The sequence below is a fragment of the Dreissena polymorpha genome, chromosome 1 (assembly GCF_020536995.1).
Source record: "Dreissena polymorpha isolate Duluth1 chromosome 1, UMN_Dpol_1.0, whole genome shotgun sequence".
Classification (NCBI taxonomy): domain Eukaryota; kingdom Metazoa; phylum Mollusca; class Bivalvia; order Myida; family Dreissenidae; genus Dreissena; species Dreissena polymorpha.
Genome location: NC_068355.1, coordinates 123048955 through 123073555, shown reverse-complemented (window position 1 = coordinate 123073555; position 24601 = coordinate 123048955). Strand labels below are relative to the sequence as shown.

General features: G+C 36.2%; 2 protein-coding genes across 2 annotated transcripts in view; both read left to right on the top strand.

Annotated features, from left to right (window-relative positions):
- LOC127848235 (histone-lysine N-methyltransferase SETD1B-like) overlaps nucleotides 1–23006 on the top strand; it is a 48466-nt gene extending 25460 nt beyond the window's left edge. The window contains exons 8-18 of the mRNA XM_052380606.1: nucleotides 1136–1298; nucleotides 2792–2878; nucleotides 5273–5507; nucleotides 6387–6415; nucleotides 9298–9462; nucleotides 9786–9959; nucleotides 10257–10512; nucleotides 11225–11339; nucleotides 11977–12108; nucleotides 15518–15775; nucleotides 17438–23006. Coding sequence (XP_052236566.1) covers nucleotides 1136–1298; nucleotides 2792–2878; nucleotides 5273–5507; nucleotides 6387–6415; nucleotides 9298–9462; nucleotides 9786–9959; nucleotides 10257–10512; nucleotides 11225–11339; nucleotides 11977–12108; nucleotides 15518–15775; nucleotides 17438–17611 — 1788 coding nt within the window. The 3' untranslated portion in view covers nucleotides 17612–23006. The remainder of the gene's footprint in view (nucleotides 1–1135; nucleotides 1299–2791; nucleotides 2879–5272; nucleotides 5508–6386; nucleotides 6416–9297; nucleotides 9463–9785; nucleotides 9960–10256; nucleotides 10513–11224; nucleotides 11340–11976; nucleotides 12109–15517; nucleotides 15776–17437) is intronic.
- LOC127848087 (uncharacterized) lies at nucleotides 9278–10202 on the top strand. The gene is made up of 2 exons (XM_052380387.1): nucleotides 9278–9470; nucleotides 9779–10202. Exons 1-2 carry the CDS (start codon nucleotides 9457–9459, stop codon nucleotides 10155–10157), a joined length of 393 nt encoding a protein of 130 aa, XP_052236347.1. The 5' UTR covers nucleotides 9278–9456; the 3' UTR covers nucleotides 10158–10202.
- Nucleotides 23007–24601: the final 1595 nt, after the last annotated feature.

Below are 24601 nucleotides of genomic sequence, written 5' to 3'. Positions count from 1 at the left end.
TACTAATTGTATGCAGTGCAAGTTTTAAAAATTCTCAATGTTTTACTAATTGATGATTTTCTTTAACATTCTGCCATTTTTCGGCCGATGAAAACAGCAAAATTTGACAGCGTCTTACACGCGGGTCAGTCTTAAATCCACCTATTATAAAGTCCGAAGTTGGGGTGCGTCTTAAAAGCCAGGGTGTTTTATAAGGGCAAGTATACGGTAGTCAGGTGAGTGATTCAGGGCCATCATGGCCCTCTTGTTAAGGTTTTCTGAGTAATAAGTGGATCTTGATGACATGTTAAAGTATGTTTTTGGCTAGTTTTGTTTACCAATAACAGTAACTTATTAACACTCCTTATAGAATGCATTCATTTTGGGACAATTCAACATAAGCAGGAATTTTTAGTGCATATGGCATAGATCGCTGCTATGATCAACTCTAGTATTTTTCATATTTAAACAAAATATGCTAAAATGCCAACCTGTATAATTCTTTGATGTTTAACCCTTTCCCACTCAGAGGCAAAGTTTAAATGGCTATGGTAAAGAGTTAAAGTAGGCAGGTTAGCTCAGTTTGTAGTGCTTGACTACAAATTAGAGGAACATGGCTTTGATTCCTGGCCAAGCCACAAAAGTTGTGATGTGAATGGTCATGAAATTAAATCTACAGCCATTCTCCCCCGACCTTTGACTTGCTTAGGGCTGTTGTCAGTTACTGACATAAGTATGCACAATTAATGCTGGTAAATCGTAAAACACAGAAAGTGTGCAAAGTAAATTTAAGTTACCCTTTCCCAGTCAGAAGCAAAGGAAAAATTGCTTTATGCAACCAGCATAAGCTTAGAACATCCTTCCAGGAAATCACAGTCTATTCAGGTTTGATGCATTTTTCTGCTTATTAGTACCTTTGGGTAGAAATTATGCCTTTAAAACTTGAATCTGGTACTAAAGTTCTAAATATAAATATGATTTTTTAAGGGACTAGTCTACAAACACGTCAAATGTGAATATTTGCTGGGAAAGGTTAACTCATGAATTGTGTAAATAGGTTAATTGAGGGCTATTGAGTGCTGTAATATGACTTAAATTTGAATGGGGAAAAATGCAAACTAAAATAAATGTCAATCAAGTCTCATTGATTCTACAGAAAAAAGTGGTTCAGAAGACACCAGAGGAGATAGAGAAAGAAGAGAGGCGAGCGCGTCGTGAGCAGGATCGCCAAGAACGCCGTGAGAAGAAGAGGCGGGAACGAGAAGAGAAGCAGAAAGGACGCGAAAGTCAGACAGAGGAGAGTCAGAGGGAAGAGTCAGGTACTAAAGGCAGACCAGATAATGCTTTCAGTTAAGAGCATGGAAAGCTTGACTGTATATTCTGACCCTTGTGGGACAATCTGGCTTTTATGGGAAGTTAAAGTTTTTTAGGGAATATGAAAGATTTCCATTGAAGCAAGTGCAGTTCAGTGTATAAGCTTGGGAAGTCTGAAAGCATATTTTGGCTCTCGCACTGTGTCAGGTACTTTGTTCAATGAAAGCTGGATAATGATATGTAAAATGTATACAAGTAGTTTAAATAGACATTTTGAATTTAATGTCCATGTGAAACTGGAGTCAAAAAGCGTAGTAGTAGTTGTATATTTTATTAAATAAAAACTTCAATGAAAGCTGGATAATGCTATGTAAAATGTATACAAGTAGTTTAAATAGATATTTTGTACACTTTTCGCCTAAATTTGATTTTTGCTAAGAAGAGACTTGATTTAAAAGAAAAAATGTTGTAAAAGCGGAAAGTGTTGTCCCTGATTAGCCTGTGCAGACTGCACAGGCTAATCAGGGACAACACTTCACGCACTGTCACATGTATTATGCCCAGTTTTCTCAAAACGCGGATCATAACTTCCTACCTCTGATTCAAGTATAGTCAGTTATTGTCATAAGTGTGTGCATATACTTGTTAACCAGCTGACCAATTAGAAGTGTGAGTCGGTTTACTGACTGCCCTGATGACTGAAATACAGTAGAGTACAGCGCAATCTCCAAATAATTTTGACTTAAACCTTTCCCACTTAGAAGCAAAGTGAAAATGACTTTGTGCAAACAGCATAAAACCAGAACAGTCTGTGAGTAAATCAGTCTGGTCAGGTTTAATGCTGTTTACTGCTACACAGTATTTAAATTTTGGAGATAATGCCTTAAAGCGAGATTATACGATTTTGTCAAATATTAATAAATTTATGTAAAATGTGTAAAAAACTTAATATTTATATATTTCAATATAAAATTAAATAAAAGTTCAGAAGAACATGTGTAGAAAAATGCAAAATAAGCCAGATATTTATTCTGAAATCGAAAACGGCTGTACAGTCGAATTTGCCAGCATGTATGTCATTCATGTACAATGTAAATCTAAACTTAGTTAAACGGTTCATTTTAAATTCCTGCAACAATATATATTCAAACGACACACGAACACTAACTCTGGTCCTAATAAAAAGACAAATGCTTCGGTTATTGTAGGAAAATATGTTCGTCACAATCGGCTCGGGGAGCTAATTTGTCTTTGCTGAATTTTATGAAATTTATCTTTAATGCATAATTTTTCTTGCCTATTTAGTGTTATTGTAACATATTTTATCAATATATTACAATTTAACACATATAAAAAGTCGTATAATCTTGCTTTAAAAACTTGAATCTTGTAATAATGGTCTTGAATTCAATGAAACTTTTTAAGAGACTAAAAGACTACACATACGTGAAAATGCATATGTAAGTGGTATAGGGTTAAATGAACACAATTTTTGCAGAGCGAGATGAGGACAGTTCAAAGGCTAGGAAGAAGGCTGTGTTCAGTAGCAGTGAAAGCAGTGGGTCTTCAGAGGAAGAATCGGAAGGTGGGTGGGGTATTATCTGTGAAACATCCACATGGTGTGTGATATGGTGCTTAGTTTGCCAAACAGATCTGTTTTTATTAGCCTACTTCAAAAAAAATGAAGGTTCATTAAGTGTTACCCCATTTCTCTCAGTGTGTCCATTTTCCTAAATTATCAAATGGCTACAAAATTACTTTTTTGGCTAACAAAATTTCAAAATGGCTACATTTTTTTCAGATACCCCTACAGTGGCCAAATTGCAAAGAATTTAGCCAAATCAAGGAAAATTTAACTTAAGAAAGTTTCAAGGGAAGCCCTGTGTACTTAATAATAATCTGTTCCATAATTTCAAGTTATATTTTTATAATTTATGTTAATTTATATTATTTTTAGCTCACCTGAGCACAACGTGCTCATGGTGAGCTTTTGTGATGGCCTTTTGTCTGTTGTGCATTGTGTGGCGTCAACATTTTCCTTGTTAACTCTCTAGAGGGCACATTTATTGTCCAATCTTCATGAAATTTGGTCAGAAGATTGGTCTCATTTATATCGTGGATGAGTTCGAAAATGGTTACGTTTGCTTGAAAAACATTGCTGCCAAGGGGCGGGGCATTTTTCCTTATATGGCTATAGTAAAATCTTGTTAACACTCTAGAGGCCACATTTATTGTCTGATCTTCATGAAACTTTGTCAGAAGATTCATCCCAAAAATATCTTGGATGAGTATGAAAATGATGCTGGTTGGTTGAAAAACATGGCCGCCAGTGGGCGGGGCATTTTTCCATAAAAGGCTATAGTAAAACCTTGTTAACACTCTAAAGGCCACATTTATTTTCCGATCTTCATGAAACTTGCTCAGAAGATTTGTCCCAATGATATCTTGGATTAGTTCAAAAATGGTAACCTTTGCTTGAAAAACATGCCTGCCAAGGGGCGGGGCATTTTTCCTTATATGGCTATATATGGCTATAGTAAAATATTGTTAACACTCTAGAGACCACATTTATTGTTCAATCTTCATGAAACTTGGTCAGAAGATTTGTCCCAATGATATCTTGGATGAGTTAGAAAATGGTTTTGGTTGCTTTAAAAACATGCCCACCAGTGGGCGGGGCATTTTTCCTTTTATGGCTATAGTAAAACCTTGTTAAAACTCTAGAGGCCATATTTATTGTCAAGTCTTCATGAAATTTGGTCAGAAGATTGGTCTCAATGATATCTTGGATTAGTTTGAAAATAATTATGTTTGCTGAAAAACATGGCTTCCAAGGGGTGGGGCAATTTTCCTTATATGGCTATAGTAAAATCTTGTAAAAACTCTAGAGGCCACATTTTCTGTCCGATCTTCATGAAACTTAATCCAGTTTTTTTTTCCTTCTTTGTGACCCGCCGATCATCGGCCCTTTCCCCTCCGATTTTTTGTTCCCCTCAGCTGGTAAATTTTCCCCTAGATTTCATTTTCCCCTCCAAAAAAAAAAAAAAATATATATATATTTTTTTTTTTTTTAAACCTTTAAATATATAAGGTAACCTGATCCAGTGTAGAAAAAAGAAAAATATTGCATAATTAAATTTTCTGTTTCCTTGAATTTGTTTTAAAAACAGTAAAATATGCTTAATTGATTATTTAAGACTTTCCTTATTTTCCCCAAAATCCCGCGTTTCGTGTGATTTTTTTCCCCAAAATCTGGCGTTTCGCGCGATTTTTTTCCCCTCAAAAAAGGCCAGGCCCTTTCCCCAAAATCAGATAAAAAAAACCCTGTAATTAGAAGATTCATCCCGATAATATCTTGGACGAGTTCAAAAATGATGCCGGTTGGTTGAAAAACATGGCTGCCAGGGGGCGGGGCATTTTTCCTTATATGGCTATAGTAAAACCTTGTTAACACTCTAGAGGCCACATTTATTTTCCAATCTTCATGAAACTTGGTCAGAAGATTTGTCCCAATAATATCTTGTTATCTCAGGTGAGCGACTTTGGGCCTTTCAGGCCCTCTTGTTATATTTTTAAGTTTCAATAAATATTTAGCCATGACGCTGATTTGATATCTGAATTTTTTTAGCTGAAAATGGGCCGGGTTCTGAAAAAAACTTGTCTTAATGCATGGTCATAAAGCGTTGTCTCAGATTAGCCTGTTCAGTCAACACAGGCTAATCAGGGATGACACTTTACGTTGTAACTAGATTTTCATTTAGAAGAGACATTTTTTAATGAAATATTCCATGAAAGTGGAAAGTGTTGTCCTTGATTGGCCTGCGCGGACCTCATGACACAGGCTATTATGGGATGACAATTTACGCACATGTGTTAAGCCATGTTTTCAGAGAACGCAGCTCAGGAGTGAGAACTCAAATGTTTGTGAATCATTTAAAACCCAAAAATATAATGTGGATTCATTATTCTCTGTATATAGAAGAAGAGGCAGTGTCTAGTGATGCTGGAAGTGACTCAAGTGAAGAGGAGAGCTCAGCTGTGTCATCGTCGTCAGGAGACTCATCGAGTGAGGAAGATAGTGATGAAGATGATGAGGATGAGAGTGGCAGTGGGTCTGACGCGGAGGTCGGCAGTTCAGACGGGGAATCTTCATCCGACCAAGAAGGCAGCGAGAAGGAGATGAAGGTGGCCAACAAGTCTAAACGGAAGGAGAGGTATTTTGTTTTTCATTTTATGTTTGGTAAATAAATACAGAAAATATGACCACAAAAGGGAGTAACCAAATTCAGACTTTTTTCTTTCTTTCTAATTTGGGTCTGGTATGGGGACTTATTCCCAAGAAAATAAGTATACATGTATATTTATGCCCCCCTTCGAAGAAGAGGGGGTATATTGTTTTGCACATGTCAGTCGGTCAGTCCGTCGGTCCGTCCACCAGATGGTTTCCGGATGATAACTCAAGAACGCTTAGGCCTAGGATCATGAAACTTCATAGGTACATTGATCATGACTGGCAGACGACCCCTATCAATTTTCAGGTCACTAGGCCAAAGGTCAAGGTCACAGTGACTTAAAAGATTAAAATGGTTTCCTGATGATGACTCAATAATAATTAGGCCTAGGATCATAAAAACTTCATAGGTACATTGATCATGACTGGCAGATGACCCCTATTGATTTTCAGGTCACAAGGTCAAAGGTCAAGGTCACTGTGACAAAAAACGTATTCACACAATGGCTGCCACTACAAGTGACGGCCCATATGGGGGGATGCATTTTTTACAAACAGCCCTTGTTTATAAAAATTCCCAATGGAAGGTTTCCAAAAACAAATAAATACATACATTTTTATGTCCCCTGCCACTATAGTGGGGGACATCGTTTTTGCCCTGTCTGTTGCGTTGTTTGTTTGGTCAAACTTAAACATTTGCCATAACTTTTGCAATATTGAAGATAGCAACTTCATATTTGGCATGCGTGTGTATCTCATGGAGCTGCACACAGGTGAAGCAATTTTCAAGATAATAATTTTCATCAAATTGCTATTGATTTACGATGTTACAATTTGCAATTAGGTTGTCTATTTTCCCTAGCTATTACCCAAAACCGCTTTTAAAACCCTGTACCACTTAGAAACGTATTTTAAGGCATTTGTGGTCCCTTAGAATGTTACATTTTTATTAAATATCTTTCTTACTAGATTCAAGTTTTAAAGGGGCCTTTTCACAGATTTGGCATTTTTTTAACTTATTCATTAAATGCTTTATATTGATAAATGTAAACATTGGATCATAAAAGCTCCAGTAAAAAAATCAAGAAAAAAATTAAAAAAAGGAAAAGAACATTGCCCGGAGCAGGTTTCGAACCAGTGAGCCCTGGAGTCCTGCCAGAGTCCTGAAGTAAAAAACGCTTTTAGCCTATGAGCTATTCCGCAAGTACACATTTTGACGTATTTTATACCTTATATAAGCAATCTTCGTAGTTTCACACAAAATTAACGACAAAAACAGAACTCTCCAAATTATTCAATCGTTTCGCGTTTGCAACGCTTTAATAATTTTTAGGTTTAAAATCGTCAAAAGATGCATATAATGGCTATATTAGAGCATGGTTAATGTTCAGTATTACTGTTTCCTCCTGATATAACAATCGGCTAGAAATGGTTATGGAGGCGGAGTTAACGATTATTTTTTTGATTGAACGGTCACAGAGTATTTATCGCAGGTTTATTTACAATCACAGTTGTAGCATTAATATTTTTTATAAAACTGCATTAAAGTTGGGCATCATCGCTGTAAACAATCAAATATGAGAAGTTGATTGCAATTGGTGAGCAGGTAAATTTACTTACGGCGAGTAGTTGTGAAAAACGTTAAAATTTGATGCGTAACAAATTAAATCCAGTGCATGCTATTTGTAGAACTGATTTATTTTACTACAAACGTGATAATAACTATTCACTATGCATTAATACCGGTATGCCATGTAGAACCGGTTATAAGAAAGAGCGCGAAATATTGTTTGTCGTCTGCAATGCCAAGTTCTACGCATGCAAAAGCATGCTTTTTTTTAAAACAGACGAGTGTAACTAAATATAGCCTAGCAGTACATGCAGTATTTAAGACTTAAAATTTACCGGTACATTTGAATAATTATATATTGCAACTACCGGTACTTTAAATAAATTATATATTGCAACTATGGAAAAATATGTCAATTCAAAATACTTGCAGTAATGTATTTCAAGAATCAAGAAGCACCAGACTACGGCAAAAATTGGGAGAAGGGGGGGGGGGCGATAGGAGTTACGCAAGACCCACCCAATTATCTGAAAGTTCTAACATTGTATACCGTTTATGCCAGTGCATGAAATGGAAATTAAAAAAAACATGAATTAGATTTCACGTAACAAATAATTTATTTAAATGTGTCTTCATTGATAATTTAATACAGTCATTATTGATACCTATAGATTCATGATAATGATTATGTCGTTCATTGAGCAAATAAGGTTATAATGGGGTCGTGATCGTAGTGCTGAATTTGGCTACTAATTTATTCCTTAGCGCCAACCTAGCTCACAAATATCATAACTAAAACGAAACTTACGAATCTGAAACAACTTTTTCCAATTTTGTCAATTTAACCAAAGTGTGAAAAGATCCCTTTAAAAGCTTAATTCCAACCTTCAGATACTGATGAGCAGCAAACAGCAATAAAACCTGAACAGACTGCTAGCTACTTGAAGGCTATTCTTGTTTATATATGCGGTTAAGGGTCCACTGGTATTATTGTCCCTTACCGGTTTCAACCGGAGGGGACTTATGGTTTGCGCTCCGTCTGTCAGTCCGTCCGTCAGTCCTCGGTCCGTCACACTTTTCTGGATCCTGCAAAACTTTCTAAGTTCTTAATATTTTTTCATGAAACTTAAACATGGATAGATGGCAATATGGACATTATGCACATCATTTCATTTTGTTCCTACGTCGAAAATTCTGGTTGCTATGGCAACAAATAGACTAGAAATACAGCTGAAAATGGTGGTTTTCTGGATCCTGCGATAACTTTAAAATTTCTTAATATTTTTTCATGAAACTTGCAACATGGATAGATGGCAATATGGACATGATACACGTCATTTCATTTCGTTCCTACGTCAAAAATTGTGGTTGCTATGGCAAACCAAATTTTTTTTTTTAATCTGAAAATGGTGGAATTTCTGACAATGGTGGAGTCGGTAGGGGACAATATTGCTTGACAATAGCCTTGTTACCAAAATCCTGTTGTAAAAACACATGCTTAATGTGTCAACAAATTAACGCAAACAGATTTTATTTGTGATAGAATTAAACTGTCATTTTAAGGAAGAGTCGTTCATTATTTATGAAAATTGTATGTTCAGAATGTTCAGAATGTGTAAAAAAAAACACCTATTTTGGCAAAAAAAGGAGCATGTCCTAAAATTGAGAGCTTTCGAAAACTTAGGTATATTGAAGAAATCCACTGGCAGTAAAAAACACATTTCTCTTTTGTTGTTTGACACTATTAATGTATGTAAATTTGAAATATGTTTGGCTACCACCTTTTTAAAGAAGCAGGGATACACATTTATATTTCTTTGAAACTGAAATAAAATACAATTCTTTATTTTGAAGAATTATACAAAAGTATTAACGGCTGTAAGATAAAATATCAAGTATCACCAATTACAACTGGGAAATAACCAAAGTACTAGAAATATTGAAAGATAGGTCTGGGAAACTGGGCTTAATGCATTGAAGTTCCATCTCAGTAAAGCCTGTACAGTCTGCTTGCCACTTTGTGCTTTTATAGAATTTTTCATTAAAGCAAAGTTTCTTAACGAAAATCCAGTTTTAGGGAGGGGGGTGTTTGTACTTGATTAGCCTGTGCAGACTGCACAGGTTATTCTGGGATGCCAATACACATGCATTAAGCCCAGTTTTTGCAGAATAAGGCTATATTCAATCACTAACCATATTTCAGTGACAGTGAGGTCAGAAGATGTCAAGGTGACTTCCTCCACGTCTTCATCCTCAGCCAGTGAGGCAGAAGAGGAGGAGGCCCAAAAAGATGCAGGGGAGGTAACCACACAGTCAGAGGCTGAGGACATGGCTGAGCGATCTCAAACAGAGGAGGAGGAAAATGGAAGTTGAAAAGTACATGTTTTGGTTATTCTTTCATCATAAGGAAATGGAATTTAAAATTAGGTGTCCTTGGTTAATTTATCGTCATAAGGTAATTGAAGTGGGTCTGGAAAAGTATGGTGTATAAGTGGGGGGGGGGGGTCATTTGTCCATCTAACCCGTTATGGTTGACAAATTCAATATAATTCTGTATACAACATTTTCCATAATTTATACATCTATTTAAAAATTCTATATATGGAAATAACAATTGTAATGTTGTTGCAAGTCTGTTGCTTCAAATGGATTTATTCATTAGAACGCATATTTATATTTTGCAGAGCTCAGGTGGTGGGAAAGAACCTGCTGACAGACTATCAGAGACTCCGGTGGATGTGGAAACTGTGCAATCTAATGAAGACAGCATGGAGACTGATCAACCATCGCAACCCATTGAAAAATCTACACCGAAACAACCTCAGAAACGTGGCAGAAAGAAATCTGTGCCTCAGAATGACCAAGGTAGAGAAGGTGCAAGAGAAACGCAAGCCATCTCTGATGAAAACGACCAAACAACCTGTGCGACCAACGAATATTCAGAGACCTTCAGAGTTGAGTGGTTTGTCATTACTTATGGAGGCTGCGTCATTGTCGTTGCGTGAACTCGAAGAAAAAAATAAGTCTAGAAAAGTGTCTTGTGATCAGACGTCGCAAAGATAGTGAGGAAAACAGGCCTCCATTTTTGTCAGAGCAGAGCATGCCTATTATGCGAGCCAAATGTTGAGGATGACCAAGACTCTACAGCAACTCTTTCAGCAGAAGAGGACAATGAAATCGATGATGAACTCAAAGGTCACCGTCTGGTGTGGATCGATCACAACTACTGCCAAGTGCCACCTCCCAATTTGCTGGCAGAATGGACTCGAGAGTATGAGAAAACTCAGAAACTTATTCAGGAGATCGAGCAGAAAACCGTCGAGCAGCAAAAAGAGATCACCAAATCTGCAGAAAAAGTCAAAAAAGGTCGAAAGCGTAAGAATACTTTGGAGGCTCTTGCGGATATCACTAATCAGCGGTAAAGTAAAGGAGAATAAAGTTAGTCGTGAACTCGCTAGTTTGTTATTCAGAACCTGTAAAGCCTAAGGAGATAGTGAAGTTTTCATCTCGGACTTATGAAGAAGAAAGACAGGTGTTTTATAATATAACATTAATGATGGTGTTGACATTGAGGACATTAGTTTCTTGAAGCGAGTATTGTGAACATTTGTCGTCCGCGACGCGATCCCATGTTTATTGGTTGAATGACATTTTATGGGTGGACCATCCTCTAACTAATATTAGATGACCCTGTGCCTTGCAGGAAAACGTAGAAAATTGACCACCATGAAGTGCCTAGCTCAAAACACAGGAACAGGTAATTTATCAGTCAGGTCAATTTAATTTATTTGCGGCAGTGGAACATTTCAAAAGAGCCGGTCTTACGACTTCGAAGTTCATATGTACAAATTTTTTCTTAATTCTATTTACCAAATGAAATAAACGCTCTTAATTTTAAGCATGTTCATTGGTCAGTGTGTATTTTGAGTTGTGTGTCTTTAAGTTAAGGGGGTGTGTAGTCATAGGGCCAGGGTTAATTGAATGTATCAAATACATGTAAGAACTGTTTGTAATTAATGCAACTTAAGAAGAATAACAGCTTATATATGTTGACCTGGCAGAATTTTAAATAAAGTTTCAGGTTAATTGTCTCCCTGTTTCAGGTTGTGTAATTGTCTCCCCTGTTTCAGGTTGCCTCATAATTCATTGTGCGCGCACAGAGTACTACAATTGAGCATGAAGAGAAAGCTTCCTACCTCCAGCACGCCTACAACCAACAGAAAGCTGTGGAGAGGGCCAAAGCATGTATGCTTGCAGGAATTATAACCCCTAACTATTCAGATAGGCACTGTTACACATTTGTGATCCGGTAGATAAGCTTATTAAGTTTGAACCTTTCTTACTAGATTCAATTTTTTTAAAGTTAATAACCAAGACTTATTATAGCGGCCAAAGCAGAAGACATTAACTGTCTGCGAGCTAGTTGCATATAACCATTTTCAATGTGCTTCTGATGGGAAAGGGTGTGTTAAAGCAGATTCCTGCTTTTTGATGAAAGCATTTTTCTCTCTTTTCACTCCTTCAAATTGTCTGTCTTAATAATACCAGGAAGCTAATTCAATAATATATTTTATATCCTTGAAATGGGGGTGGGGCATCTGCATAGCATTTCCCTCAAATGAATACTTAGAAACGTCTGCAGGGCATTTACCAGACTTGCAGAGAGAAATCTGGATACCAATATTTTTTTCTTTCAGGTGTGAATATAAGCCCCTGTCCTGATCTTTATTTTGAGGGTGTTTTTCTCAATTAATAATACAAAATTTGTTAAATGTTGTATATGATAACTATAGTCGGTTATCATATATAAATCTTGATAACTTACCCATGTTCACTTTTTAGAACTGTTTGACAACTATATTAAACTTGTGTTATATTTTAGGAGGAATCAGGCACTAAGCCAAAGCAGCAAGTGTCCTCAGTCAGGGACTTGCGGCATGAAAATCGTAGACTGCACGTGCAGTTGGCAGAATTTGAGTTTTCTGGTGATCTCTTCAAGTTTAATCAACTCAAGGTAGTAAAACTGAAATTGTGTATGTCCCATAAATGGGTTAAGGTCTTTGAATAAAATTGCTTTGTTTGAAGATAAAATTTTAGCTCACCTGTCACGAAGTGACATGGTGAGCTAATGTGACCGTGTGATGTCCGGCATCCATATGTGCGTGCGTGTGTGCGTCATCAACAATTTGTTTTGTGTAGACAGTAGAGGTCACAGTTTTCATCACCAATCTTTATGAAATTCAGTCCAGAATGTTTAACTTTATGAAATCTGGGTTGGGATTGTATTTGGGGCTCTGGGGTCAAAAAGTTGGTCACATAATAGGTCAAATAATAGAAAAACCTTGTGTAGACATAGAGGTCGCTGTTTTCATCCAATCTTTATGAAATTTGGTCAAAATGTTTATCTGATACAATCTGGGTTGGGATTGTATTTGGGTCATCTGGGGGTCAAAAACTAGGTCACTAGGTCAAAAATAGAAAAGCCGTCAACAATTTGTTTGTATAGACAGTAGAGGTCACAGTTTTTCATCCAACCTTTATGAAAATTTGGTCAGAATTTTTATCTTGATGAAATCTGGGTTGGGATTGTATTTGGGTCATCTGGGGTCCAAAAACTAGGTCAAATATAGAAAAAACCTTGTTTAAGACAATAGAGGTAACAGTTTTCATCCAATCTTTATGAAATTTGGTCAGAATTTTTTATCTTGATGAAATCTTATTGGATTGTATTTGGGTCATCTGGGGCCAAAAACAAGGTCACTAGGTCAAAAACTAGGTCAAATAATAGGAAAACCTGTGTAGACAATAGAGGTCACAGTTTTCATCCAATCTTTATGAAATTTGTTCAGAATGTTTATCTTGATGAAATCTGGGTTGGGATTGTATTTGGGGCATCTGGGGTCAAAAAGTAGGTCACATAATAGGTCAAATAATAGAAAAACCTTGTGAAGACAATAGAGGTCGCTGTTTTCATCCAATCTTTATGAAATTTGGTCAAAATGTTTATCTGATACAATCTGGGTTGGGATTGTATTTGGGTCATCTGGGGGTCAAAAAACTAGGTCACTAGGTCAAATAATAGAAAAACCGTCAACAATTTGTTTGTATAGACAGTAGAGGTCACAGTTTTCATCCAACCTTTATGAAATTTGGTCAGAATTTTTTATCTTGATGAAATCTGGGTTGGGATTGTATTTGGGTCATCTGTGGGTCAAAAACTAGGTCAAATAATAGAAAACCTTGTGTAGACAATAGAGGTAACAGTTTTCATCCAATCTTTATGAAATTTGGTCAGAATTTTTATCTTGATGAAATCTTGGTTGGGATTGTATTTGGGTCATCTGGGGCCAAAAACAAGGTCACTAGGTCAAAAAACTAGGTCAAATAATAGGAAAACCATGTGTAGACAATAGAGGTCGCAGTTTTCATCCAATCTTTATGAAATTTGTTTCAGAATGTTTATCTTGATGAAATCTGGGTTGGGGATTGTATTTTGGTCATCTGGGATCAAAAACTAGGTCAACTAGGTCAAAAACTAGGTCAAATAATAGGAAAACCTTGTGTAGACAATAGAGGTCGCAGTTTTCATCCAATCTTTATGAAAGTTGGTCAGAATGTTTATCTTGATGAAATCTGGGTTGGGATTGTATTTGGGTCATCTGAGTTCAAAACTAGGTCAAATAATAGAAAAAACCTTGTGTAGACAATAGAGGGTAACAGTTTTCATCCAATCTTTATGAAATTTGGTCAGAATTTTTATCTTGATGAAAATCTTGGCTGGGATTGTATTTGGGTCATCTGGGGTCAAAACAAGGTCATTAGGTCAAAACCTAGGTCAAATAATAGGAAAACATTGTGTAGACAATAGAGATTGCAGTTTTCATCCAATCTTTATGAAATTGTTCAGAATGTTTATCTTGATGAAAGCTGGGTTGGGATTGTATTTGGGTCATCTGGGATCAAAAACTAGGTCACTAGGTCAAAAACTAGGTCAAATAATAGGAAAACCTTGTGTAGACAATAGAGGTCGCAGTTTTCATCCAATCTTTATGAAATTTGGTCAGAATGTTTATCGTGATGAAATCTGGGTTGGGATTGTATTTGGGTCATCTGAGTTCAAAAACTAGGTCAAATAATAGAAAAACCGTCAACAATTTGTTTGTGTTGAGAGTAAAGGTCACAGTTTTCATCCAATCTTAATAGAATTTGGTCAGAATGTTTATCTTGATGAAATCTGGGTTGGGATTGTATTTGGGTCATCTGGGGTCAAAAACTAGGTCACTAGGTAAAAAACTAGGTAAAATAATAGAAATACCTTGTATAGGCAATAGAGGTCAAAGTTTTCGTCCAATCTTTATGAAATTTGGTCAGAATGTTTATCTTGATGAAATCTGGGTTTGGATTGTATTTGGGTCATTTTGGGTCAAAAACTAGGTCACTAGGTCAAATAATAGAAAAAAACTTTGTGTAGACAATAGAGGTCACAGTTTTCATCCAATCTTTATGAAATTTGGTCAGAATGTTTATCTTGATGAAATCTGGGTTGGGATTGTATTTGGGTCATCTTGGGTCAAAAACTAGGTCACTAGGTCAAATAATAGAAAAACCTTGTGTAGACAATAGAGGTCAAAGTTTTCATCCAATCTTTATGAAATTTGGTCAGAATGTTTGTGTTGATGAAATCTGGGTTGGGATTGTATTTTGGTCATCTGGGGTTAAAAAACTAGGTCACTAGGTCAAATAATAGACAAACCTTGTTTAGACAATAGAGGTCTCAGTTTTCATCCAATCTTTATAAAATTTGATCAGAATGTTTATCTTGATGAAATCTGGGTTGGGATTGTATTTGGGTCACCTGGGGTCAAAAACTAGGTCACTAGGTCAAATATTAGAAAAACCATGTGTAGACAATAGAGGTCACAGTTTTCATCCAATCTTTAGGAAATTTGGTCAGAATGTTTATCTTGATAAAATCTGGGTTGGGATTGTATGTGGTTATTCTGGTGAGTGATTCAGGGCCATCATGGCCCTCTTGTTTACAGAACATGTTTAATTTTCTGTAAAAAAAACAATTTAAGACCATAAAATTTAAAAACAAGTTTTGGATTCTGTTTTAATCGTAAAACATACGAAATGAAACAGTTTCAGTACACATGATTGAAGGTAACTCGTGTTCTGCTTGATTGTTTAATGCTTTAGCATCTGATACATTAATGTCTCATGATTTTGTAACTAAAGACTAGTACAGTTATTCTGTTAATTAATGGCCTATTTATGCCTGATAATAAATTTTAATTAAATTTAAAAAAAAAATGTATGCATGAAGAATGATAATTTTATTTTTAGCCATTGTCTTGAATAAAACTAAAACTGCTTTGTGTAAGTCAGCTGTAATAGTGCATCCAAAAAAAAACTTATTTCAGTTCCGTAAGAAAGCGCTTAAGTTTGGTCGCAGTGGTATACATGACTGGGGCCTATTTGCGTTGGAGCCTATCTCCCAGGACGAGATGGTGATTGAATACGTTGGTACGAGCCTGCGTCAGTCAATGGCAGACCTTCGGGAAAAACAGTATGAGGCGAGTGGTATCGGCAGCAGCTACATGTTCCGTGTTGACGGAGAGACAATTATCGACGCCACTAAGACCGGAAATCTTGCCCGCTTCATTAACCATAGCTGCAATGTAAGTACATGCTTACATGAATACTTCTAAAAAAATCAACTTTATAATTTAGCCGTTATTCAAAATGGGTATTATTTTCCTGTCTCATAATTAAATGACATGATGGAACACATGTAGGCAAATAGTTTTTTATGAGCGTATCTGTAGCCATTGGCTTAATTGGTTATTGCCGATTGAGCCTTGATGAACATAGAACATTATTTATTTTGCCCCCCTTCAAAGAAGAAGTTGTTTTGTTTTGCTGGATGTTTGTTGGTCTGTCGGTAGACTTGTTTGTGTCTGATCAATAAGTTCTGAACAGATTGACCAATTGCCTTGATACTTTCCATGTGCATTGGCCTTTGCCAGTATATGACCCCTATTTGAAATTGGGGTCACTTGTCATACTAAGAGTGAAAATTGTTTTTGATCATTAACTTTTGAACAGATGGACTGATAGTTACCATGTACATTGGTGTTGGACAGTATATGGCCCCTATTGATATGGGGTCACTAGGTCAAAGGTCAAGTTTACTGTCACACTAAGTGAGAAATTGTTTCTCATCAATAACTGGTCAACTGATTTACGAAGTGGCTTGATACTTCCCATGTGCATTGACCTTGGACAGTAGATGACCCTTATTGAAATTTAGGTCACTATGTCAAAGGTCACTGTCACAATAAGAGTGAAAATCATTTCCGATCAATAACTTGTCAACAAATTGACTGATTGGCTTGATACGTCTTATGTCCATTGGCCTTGGACAGTAGATGACTCCTATTAAAAGTAAGGTCACAAGTTCAAGGCCAAGGTTACTGTGACAATAAGTGTTGAATTGGTTTTATATCACAATAAACAGGTGATATGTAAAACAATATAAACATAGAGAAGTGTTTTAAACTGTGTAATAAACGAACACTGGCTAACCACTGACTGTCGAGTGAGTTTATCACAATTTCAGTCGTATCAATTATTATCTACTAAATCAGCGGCATGATACCGGAAAGAGAATTGATTATTGCTGATTTTCTCATCCAACAACGATTAATCTATTTTATTTGATCATCATGACATCATTTTTCATATTACTATGATATTCATAAACAATTTACTATTACAATGATTTAACAGAAGTGCACGAATCTGTGTCAACTGAACTAGAAACTTATTTCAGTGGCTCAGTCACACTTATTAACTCCTATGGTCAGTTTTGTTGCAAAAAATCTTGTGTCTAGGCCCTGTATAGGGATGGTGTCTGTCTGTGACTGCAGAGCTCTTGTTTAAAAATAGTTTATGTCTGTTTAGATTTATTTTAGCAAATTTGTGTTGTAACCCTAATCATCTTGAGGCACTTAAAATCGGCATGGTTCATTCAAACTGAGAATCTTCATGGAACAGATTCACAAATGAGTAAACTTGGGCATCAAATGTGAACAGCAAATTTTGTCTAAAGACAAACATGACCTCATCTATAAAATAAATTAAAATTAACATCAGATTCAGAATTATACTCTTACTGTATGTTGCATTGGAAATGAGAACTATATTTTACTCTTTTTGTTCAGGTTTGTGGCTACTTTTTGTGCTCTTTATGATTATGTTAACTACAATAAATTTGTTCAAATTATCAGATTATAACTTTCTATCCAGTTTGAATAATTATTATTATGTTCACTTTTCAGCCTAACTGTTATGCAAAGGTGATCACAGTAGATGGCCAAAAGAAAATTGTGATATATTCTCGACGGGACATTAACGTCAATGAGGAGATAACTTATGACTACAAGTTCCCCATAGAGGATGAGAAGATACCGTGTCTGTGTGGTGCATCAACATGTAGAGGGACACTCAACTAGGGCGCCTTGCAGACTTATTCTGTGGGCCTTTATCCTTACCTGCGACTTAATTGAGCTTGGCTTGCCAAATAAAGGACTGTATTTTACAGCTTTTGCACTTGGGTTACCTATTCCAAGGTCAGGCTCATTAAAGTGCTGCCTTGGGCCAATTGGGGCTAGTTACTTATCAAAGGCATATACATGTACCGAGAACTCTGGTTGCCCTTTCTGAGCTCATGCTCGCTATCTAGAACACCAAGGTAATCTTTCATGTGCATGTATTCCACAGCTGGGGCACACGTTAATTTATGGTTGAGCCAGAGTGGTTAAGAACGTTGTAAGTTCAAAGCTTGTTGTTCAAGTATTGGCTCTTACCTGACCAACCCTGAGCATGTATACAATATTTTGCTAGAAATGCCACCAAGATACTTCCATGTCAGGTCAACACATCCTGGTCTTACTTAAATAATTTGTCCTTAATTATTATAACAGTATTACATTGCCATCGAGCTAAAAAAATAGGTTTAAAATAATTGAAGACTTTCATTTAGTGACTTGCATACTTATGCAGCTAACATGTATTGAATCATTTCTTCAAAGGCATTCAAAATGCTGGTGTACTAAACCATTGGGTAGCAAGTTTCAAGTATGGAGAATGCATGCATTTTTATTGCAAAAAGATAACATTGTTGATGATAGAAGTTTGTATTGATTTTATGTATTATGATGTTTACAGTGTGAAAACCACAACCTCAAGTAGATTTATGTGTTAATTTAAAGCTTTTATGTTATTTATACACATGTTTTGGTATAGATTTTGCACATAAGTAGATGTGTAGAAGGCAAGACATTTACACGATTAAGTTCTGCTTTGGTGGGTAATACTTCATTGTTAAGAATATTATCATGCATATTAAAGATAAATAAAAATTTGCCTTAATCTGGGAAAATTGATTTAATGCATTAGGTGTCATCCCAGATTAGCCTGTGCAGAACACACATGAACTTCTATAAGTTGCAACAGTATTTTCGCTTTAAAAAGATTTGTGTTAACCAAAATTACTATACATGTGTATAGTGTCGCCCAAATAAATGTTGACGACACTTTTATACATGCATCAGCGAGGCACAAATATGGTTACATGAATCGAAGCTGTACATTATCTCTGCTTATTTGTTAGTCCGCAAATATAAAACAATGTTCAAGTCATGTATATTAGAACAGCATTCAGCAAAATGTTGGCTGATTGACAATATTTGATGAACTTTAGCCATTCAGAAATTGTAATGTTATTGTTTGTCTGGACTCTTTAAAACGACCGTATTCAGTGAACATTGTCAGAAATGTATTTGATTATGCCTGGCTATGAAAGAAAACAATCAGTCACTTCTCTGTTAGTGACCATATGTTTGCTCTTCCCTAAATCCTAACTATTATTGTTCCCTTTGCAGAAGAAAAATACACTCATCATTGTTCAGTAATGGATTTATTTAAAGAGAGATCATGCATTAATTTGTACAGTGTTCCAAGCTTGACATTTTTGTTAATCTGCATATAGTGCTACTAGCTCCTAAAACCAGTTTGAAAACAGTACCTGTATGTTAAATTTTAAACCCAATTTTCATGTCAGAAGTTCCCAAATAGTATGTTAAATTTCAAACTAATTATTGTGGCAGCTGTTCCAAAACAGTACATGTGTATATTAAATTTCAAACCAATTCCTGTGGCAGCAATTCCAATGCAGTGTTTTTCTGATGGTCATTATCCTGTAAATTTGAGACCATAACAACCATGCAGTTGATTGTGTTGCTTTCCATTTTTAATGTCGATAGTTTTTACTTACTGAAGTTTTGTTGGTATTCCCTAAATCATAATACATAGACATTCAAACTTGCAGATGTAAATATTTTCTTCTATATGGGCTCTGTGAAAATGGGGTTTAATGCATGCACGTTGAGTGTTGTCCCAGATTTGCCTGTGCAGTCCACACAGGGTAATCAGGGACAACACTCACCACCTAAACGGGATTTTTGCTAAGAAGAGACTTTCTTCAAAAGAAAAATTCTATAAAAGCGGAAAATGTAGTCCCTGATTAGCCTGTGCAAACTGCACAGGCTAATCTGGGACAACACTTTACTTACTTGCATAAAACCCCTTTTTCACGGAGCACAGCCCATATGCATTCCAACAATACTGCCATCTGCCCACATGTGGTATAGTTCACACTAGACAAAGTTATAGCCCCTCATAAGACTCTTGTACACTTGAGCCGCATTCTGGGAAAACTGGGCTTAAAGCATGTGCGGAAAGTGTGGTCCCTTTAATGTGTCTTTAATGAAGTTTTTTAATTTAACGGAAATCCCTTCTAAAAGAAAATCCATCCAGTCTGAAAGTGTTGCCACTTATTACACTGTGTGGACAGCATAGACACACACAATTTTAAACCCAGTTTTCTAAGAAGTTGGTTTTCTGTAGTTCATATTTTGCATACAAATATATGTTTCAGAAGTGCAAAAATTGAATTATATTTATGCCCCCCTTTGAAGAAGAGGGGGTATATTGTTTTGCTCATGTCGGTCCGTCCGTATGCCTGTATGTCCGTATGTCCGTCCACCAGATGGTTTCTGGATGATAACTCAAGAACGCTTAGGCCTAGGATCATGAAACTTCACAGGTACATTGATCATGACTGGCAGATGACCCCTATTGATTTTCAGGTCACTAGGTTAAAGGTCAAGGTCACAGTGAGCTGAAATATTAAAATGGTTTCCGGATGATAACTCAAGAACGCTTAGGCCTAGGATCATGAAACTTCATAGGTACATTGATCATGACTAGCAGATGACCCCTATTGATTTTGAGGTCACTAGGTCAAAGGTCACGGTGACCCAAAATAGTAAAATGGTTTCCGGATGATAACTCAATAATAATTAGGCCAAGGATCATTAAACTTCATAGGTACATTGATCATGACTCGCAGATGACCCTTATTGATTTTCAGGTCACTAGGTCAAAGGTCAAGGTCACAGTGACAAAAAACATATTCACACAATGGCTGCCACTACAACTGACAGCCCATATGGGGGCATGCATGTTTTACAAACAGCCCTTGTTACTTATGTCTTCTAATGGTATGAACACATGGTTTTGTACATGTGAATTTTGAAAATTAAATATGACAACACACCAATGTAAAATATAAACCATCAATGAAAATACACCAATGGTCATTTTAGTCTGTAGAAGTTACAACAATTTTCATTTGATTTTACATTAATGTCAAGTGTAGTTGTAGGAACTGATAATGAAAAAATAGGTAACTGGAGCATGAATGTCTTGCATTATTTTTTACTTTCATTTTCAGTATAATCATGTATATGTACAGCGTTCAATACTTGTTTTTAGTTACTTAAGCTGTATATATTTTATGTATTCCAGTAAATGTACAACAAATGAGTTGAAATGTTCTTTGTTAAAACTTGTTGCAGTTTAAGAAAGTTATGCTTTACTATGACTTTGGGATTGACAATTGGAAAACCATATTTTTTGGAATAATTTTTTTATGGTTTAGTGTTAAAAAAGTTTAGGGCAAATTGAAATATAATAAAGAAGTTTAAATATATGCAAATACATATATACATAAAATGTTATGCCTGATATACTTGAAATGTTTTATTGCAGGAAACAGGTATTGGTGATGATGTAATATCTATCTGCAAGCAAATATTCTTCAGACTTAATTTACAGCATTTATCCTCATAAATTAATATGTATTATTGACTTTGTAAATTGAAAAGAGAGAAGATTCTTGGGAATACATGTATTATGTTCTGTAGCTTGAATTTTTTTTAAGCTCACCTGATTGCTCAGGTGAGCTTTTGTGTCCGGTCTTTGTCCGTCGTATGTCCGTCCGTCTGTCCGTTAACATTTGCTTCTAAACATTCTAGAGGCCACATTTCTTGTCCCATCTTCATGAAACTTGGTCAGAAGCTTTGTCCCAATGAAATCTCGGCTGAGTTCAAAACTGGGTTGTGCCGGGTCAAAAACTAGGTCACTAGGTCAAAAAAAAGAAAAACCTTGTAAACACTGTGGAAGTCACATTTCATGCCCAATCTTCATGTAACTTTGTCAAAATGTCTGTCTTAATGATATCTTGGTTGAGTTCAAAAGTGGTTCTGATCCGTTGAAAAACATGGCCGCCAGTGGGCGGGGCAGTTTTCCTTATTTGGCTATAGAAAACCTTGTAAACACTAGAAGTCACAATTTTTGCCCAATCATCATGAAAGTTGGTCAAAACATTGGTTTTATTGATATCTCGGATGAGTTTGAAAATGGTCAGGATCGGTAAAAAATATGGCCGCCAGTGGGCGGGGCATTTTTCTCTATATGTATATAGTGAAAACATGAGAACACAGTAGAAGTCACATTCTTGGCCCAATTTTCATTAAATTTGCTCAGAACATTTGTTTCCTTGATACGAAAGTTTGAGTTCAAAAATGGGTCTGGTCAGTTGAATAACATGGCTGCTGGGAGGGGGGCAGTTTTCTAATTATGCCCCCCCCCCCCCCCCCCCCCTTCGAAAAAGAAGTGGTATGTTGTTTTGCTCATGTCGGTCCGTCCCTCCACCAGATGGTTTCTGGATGATAACTCAAGAGCCCTTATGCCAAGGATCATGAAACTTCATAGGTACATTGATCATGACTCGCAGATGACCCTTATTGATTTTCAGGTCACTAGGTCAAGGTCACGGTGACCTGAAATAGTGAAATGGTTTCTGGATGATAACTCAAGAATGCTTATGCCTAGGTTCATGAAACTTCATAGGTATATTGATCATGACTCGCAGATGACCCCTATTGATTATCAGGTCACTAGATCAAAGGTCAAGGTCACAGTGCCAAAAAACGTATTCACACAATGGCTGTCAAGGTCACAGTGACTCAACTTTGTAAAATGGTTTCCGGATGATAACTCTAGAATGCTTATGCCTAGGATCATGAAACTTCATAGGTACATTGATCATGACTCGCAGATGAAATAATAATGAAACTTGACCAGGATGTTTGTTTGGACAATATCTAGGTCAAGTTTGACATTAGGTAAAGATTGAATGAACCGACTCCTCTCAGGTGAGCAAACTAGGGCCATCTTGGCCCTCTTGTTTAAATATGGGTTTAAAAAAATCCTTTGTGGTTTTAGTATTTTTCATGTATGAATATTATTTTCATGTGTACATTTTTATCATGTATGTAAATGTAAATCATGAAATTTTTACACCATGTGCTAAGTAAAAGTGTGTACCACAAGCTAAATGAATTGTTGAAATTGTGTTTCATACTTCAATTTTTTGAAGGACATCTATAAATGAAATAAATACAAAATATGAAACCAAAAAAAATAAAAATGGGTAAATTACCAAGACTTGTGTGTGTTTTTTTGTTTTTGAATACAAGAGTTGTTTGGTTTTAGCTCAGCTGAGCACAGCGTGCTTTTATTGCTTTCGGAAAACTTCTTTAAATATCTTGAAGTCACATTAATAGTCCAATTCTTCATGAAACTTGGTCAGAAGATCTGTTCTTATGATATCTGTGCTGTGTTAGAAAATAATTCCAGTTCTAAGAAAAAAAAATGGCCACCAGGGACGGTGCAGTTTTCCTTAAATGATTATGATAAAACCTTGTTAACACTCTAGAAGTCACATATATGGTCCAATCTTCATGCAAATTGATCAGAACATTTTTTGATGATGATGATGATTGTAACGAAAACAATTTATCAATAATTTATCCCATTTAAAGAATAAAATTAATAGGCTCAAAAACTGTTGAACAGGAAAGTTGTTATGGCAGTTTTTGTCCCTAAAAAAGATCCTTTTGCTATAGATTTTGTATATGCATTCAAGTAACAAATAACTTGACCTTTGTTCTGGTGTAATAATTTGTATGCCCCCGAAGGAGGGCATATAGTGATCGCACTGTCCATCAGTCTGTCTGATAATCCGTCTGTCTGTCAGTCACACTTTGTGTTTAGGTTTCGAAAAATGCTCATAACTTCTATGTTGCTTCAGATGTTGCTTCATATTTGGTATGCATGTGTATATGGACAAGGCCTTTCCATACGCACACAAATGTTGACCCTTGTGACCTTGACCTTGAACTTGGGGTCTGCGTTTGGGTTTCAAAATCTGCGTTTAGGGTTCGAAAAATGCTCATAACTTCTATCAAAGCGTTTTTCTGGGGCATTTGTCATCCTACGGAGACAGCTCTTGTTCCACTTGTGTGTGTATGTTTACCACTATATTTGAACATGTGCCAATTTTTAGCTCCCCTAAGCACAATGTGCTCATGGTAACTATTATGATCGCCTTTTGTCCGTTGTGCGACGTCAACATTTGCCTTGTTAACTCTCTGGAGGCCACATTTATTGTCCAATCTTCATGCAATTTGGTCAGAAGATTGGTCTCAATGATATCTTGGATGAGTTCGAAAATGGTTACGTTAGCTTAAAAAACAGCCAAGGGGCAGGGCATTTTTCCTTATATGTCTATATATGGCTAAATTAAAATCTTGTTAACACTAGAGGCCACATTTATTGTCTGATCTTCATGAAACTTGGTCAGAAGATTCTTCCCAATAATATCTTGGACGAGATCGAAAATGATGCCCGTTGGTTGAAAAACATGGCCGCCAGGGGGCGGGGCATTTTTCCTTATATGACTATAGTAAAACCTTGTTAACACTAGAGGCCACATTTATTTTCCAATCTTCATGAAACATGCTCAGAAGATTTGTCCCAATGATATCTTGGATGAGATCAAAAATGGAAACCTTTGCTTGAAAAACATGGCTGCCAAGGGGTGGGGCATTTTTCCTTTTATGGCTATAGTAAAATATTGTTAACACTTTAGAGGCCACATTTATTGTCCAATCTTCATGAAACTTGGTCAGAAGATGTATCCCAATAATATCTTGGACGAGTTCGAAAATGATGCTGGTTGGTTGAAAAACATG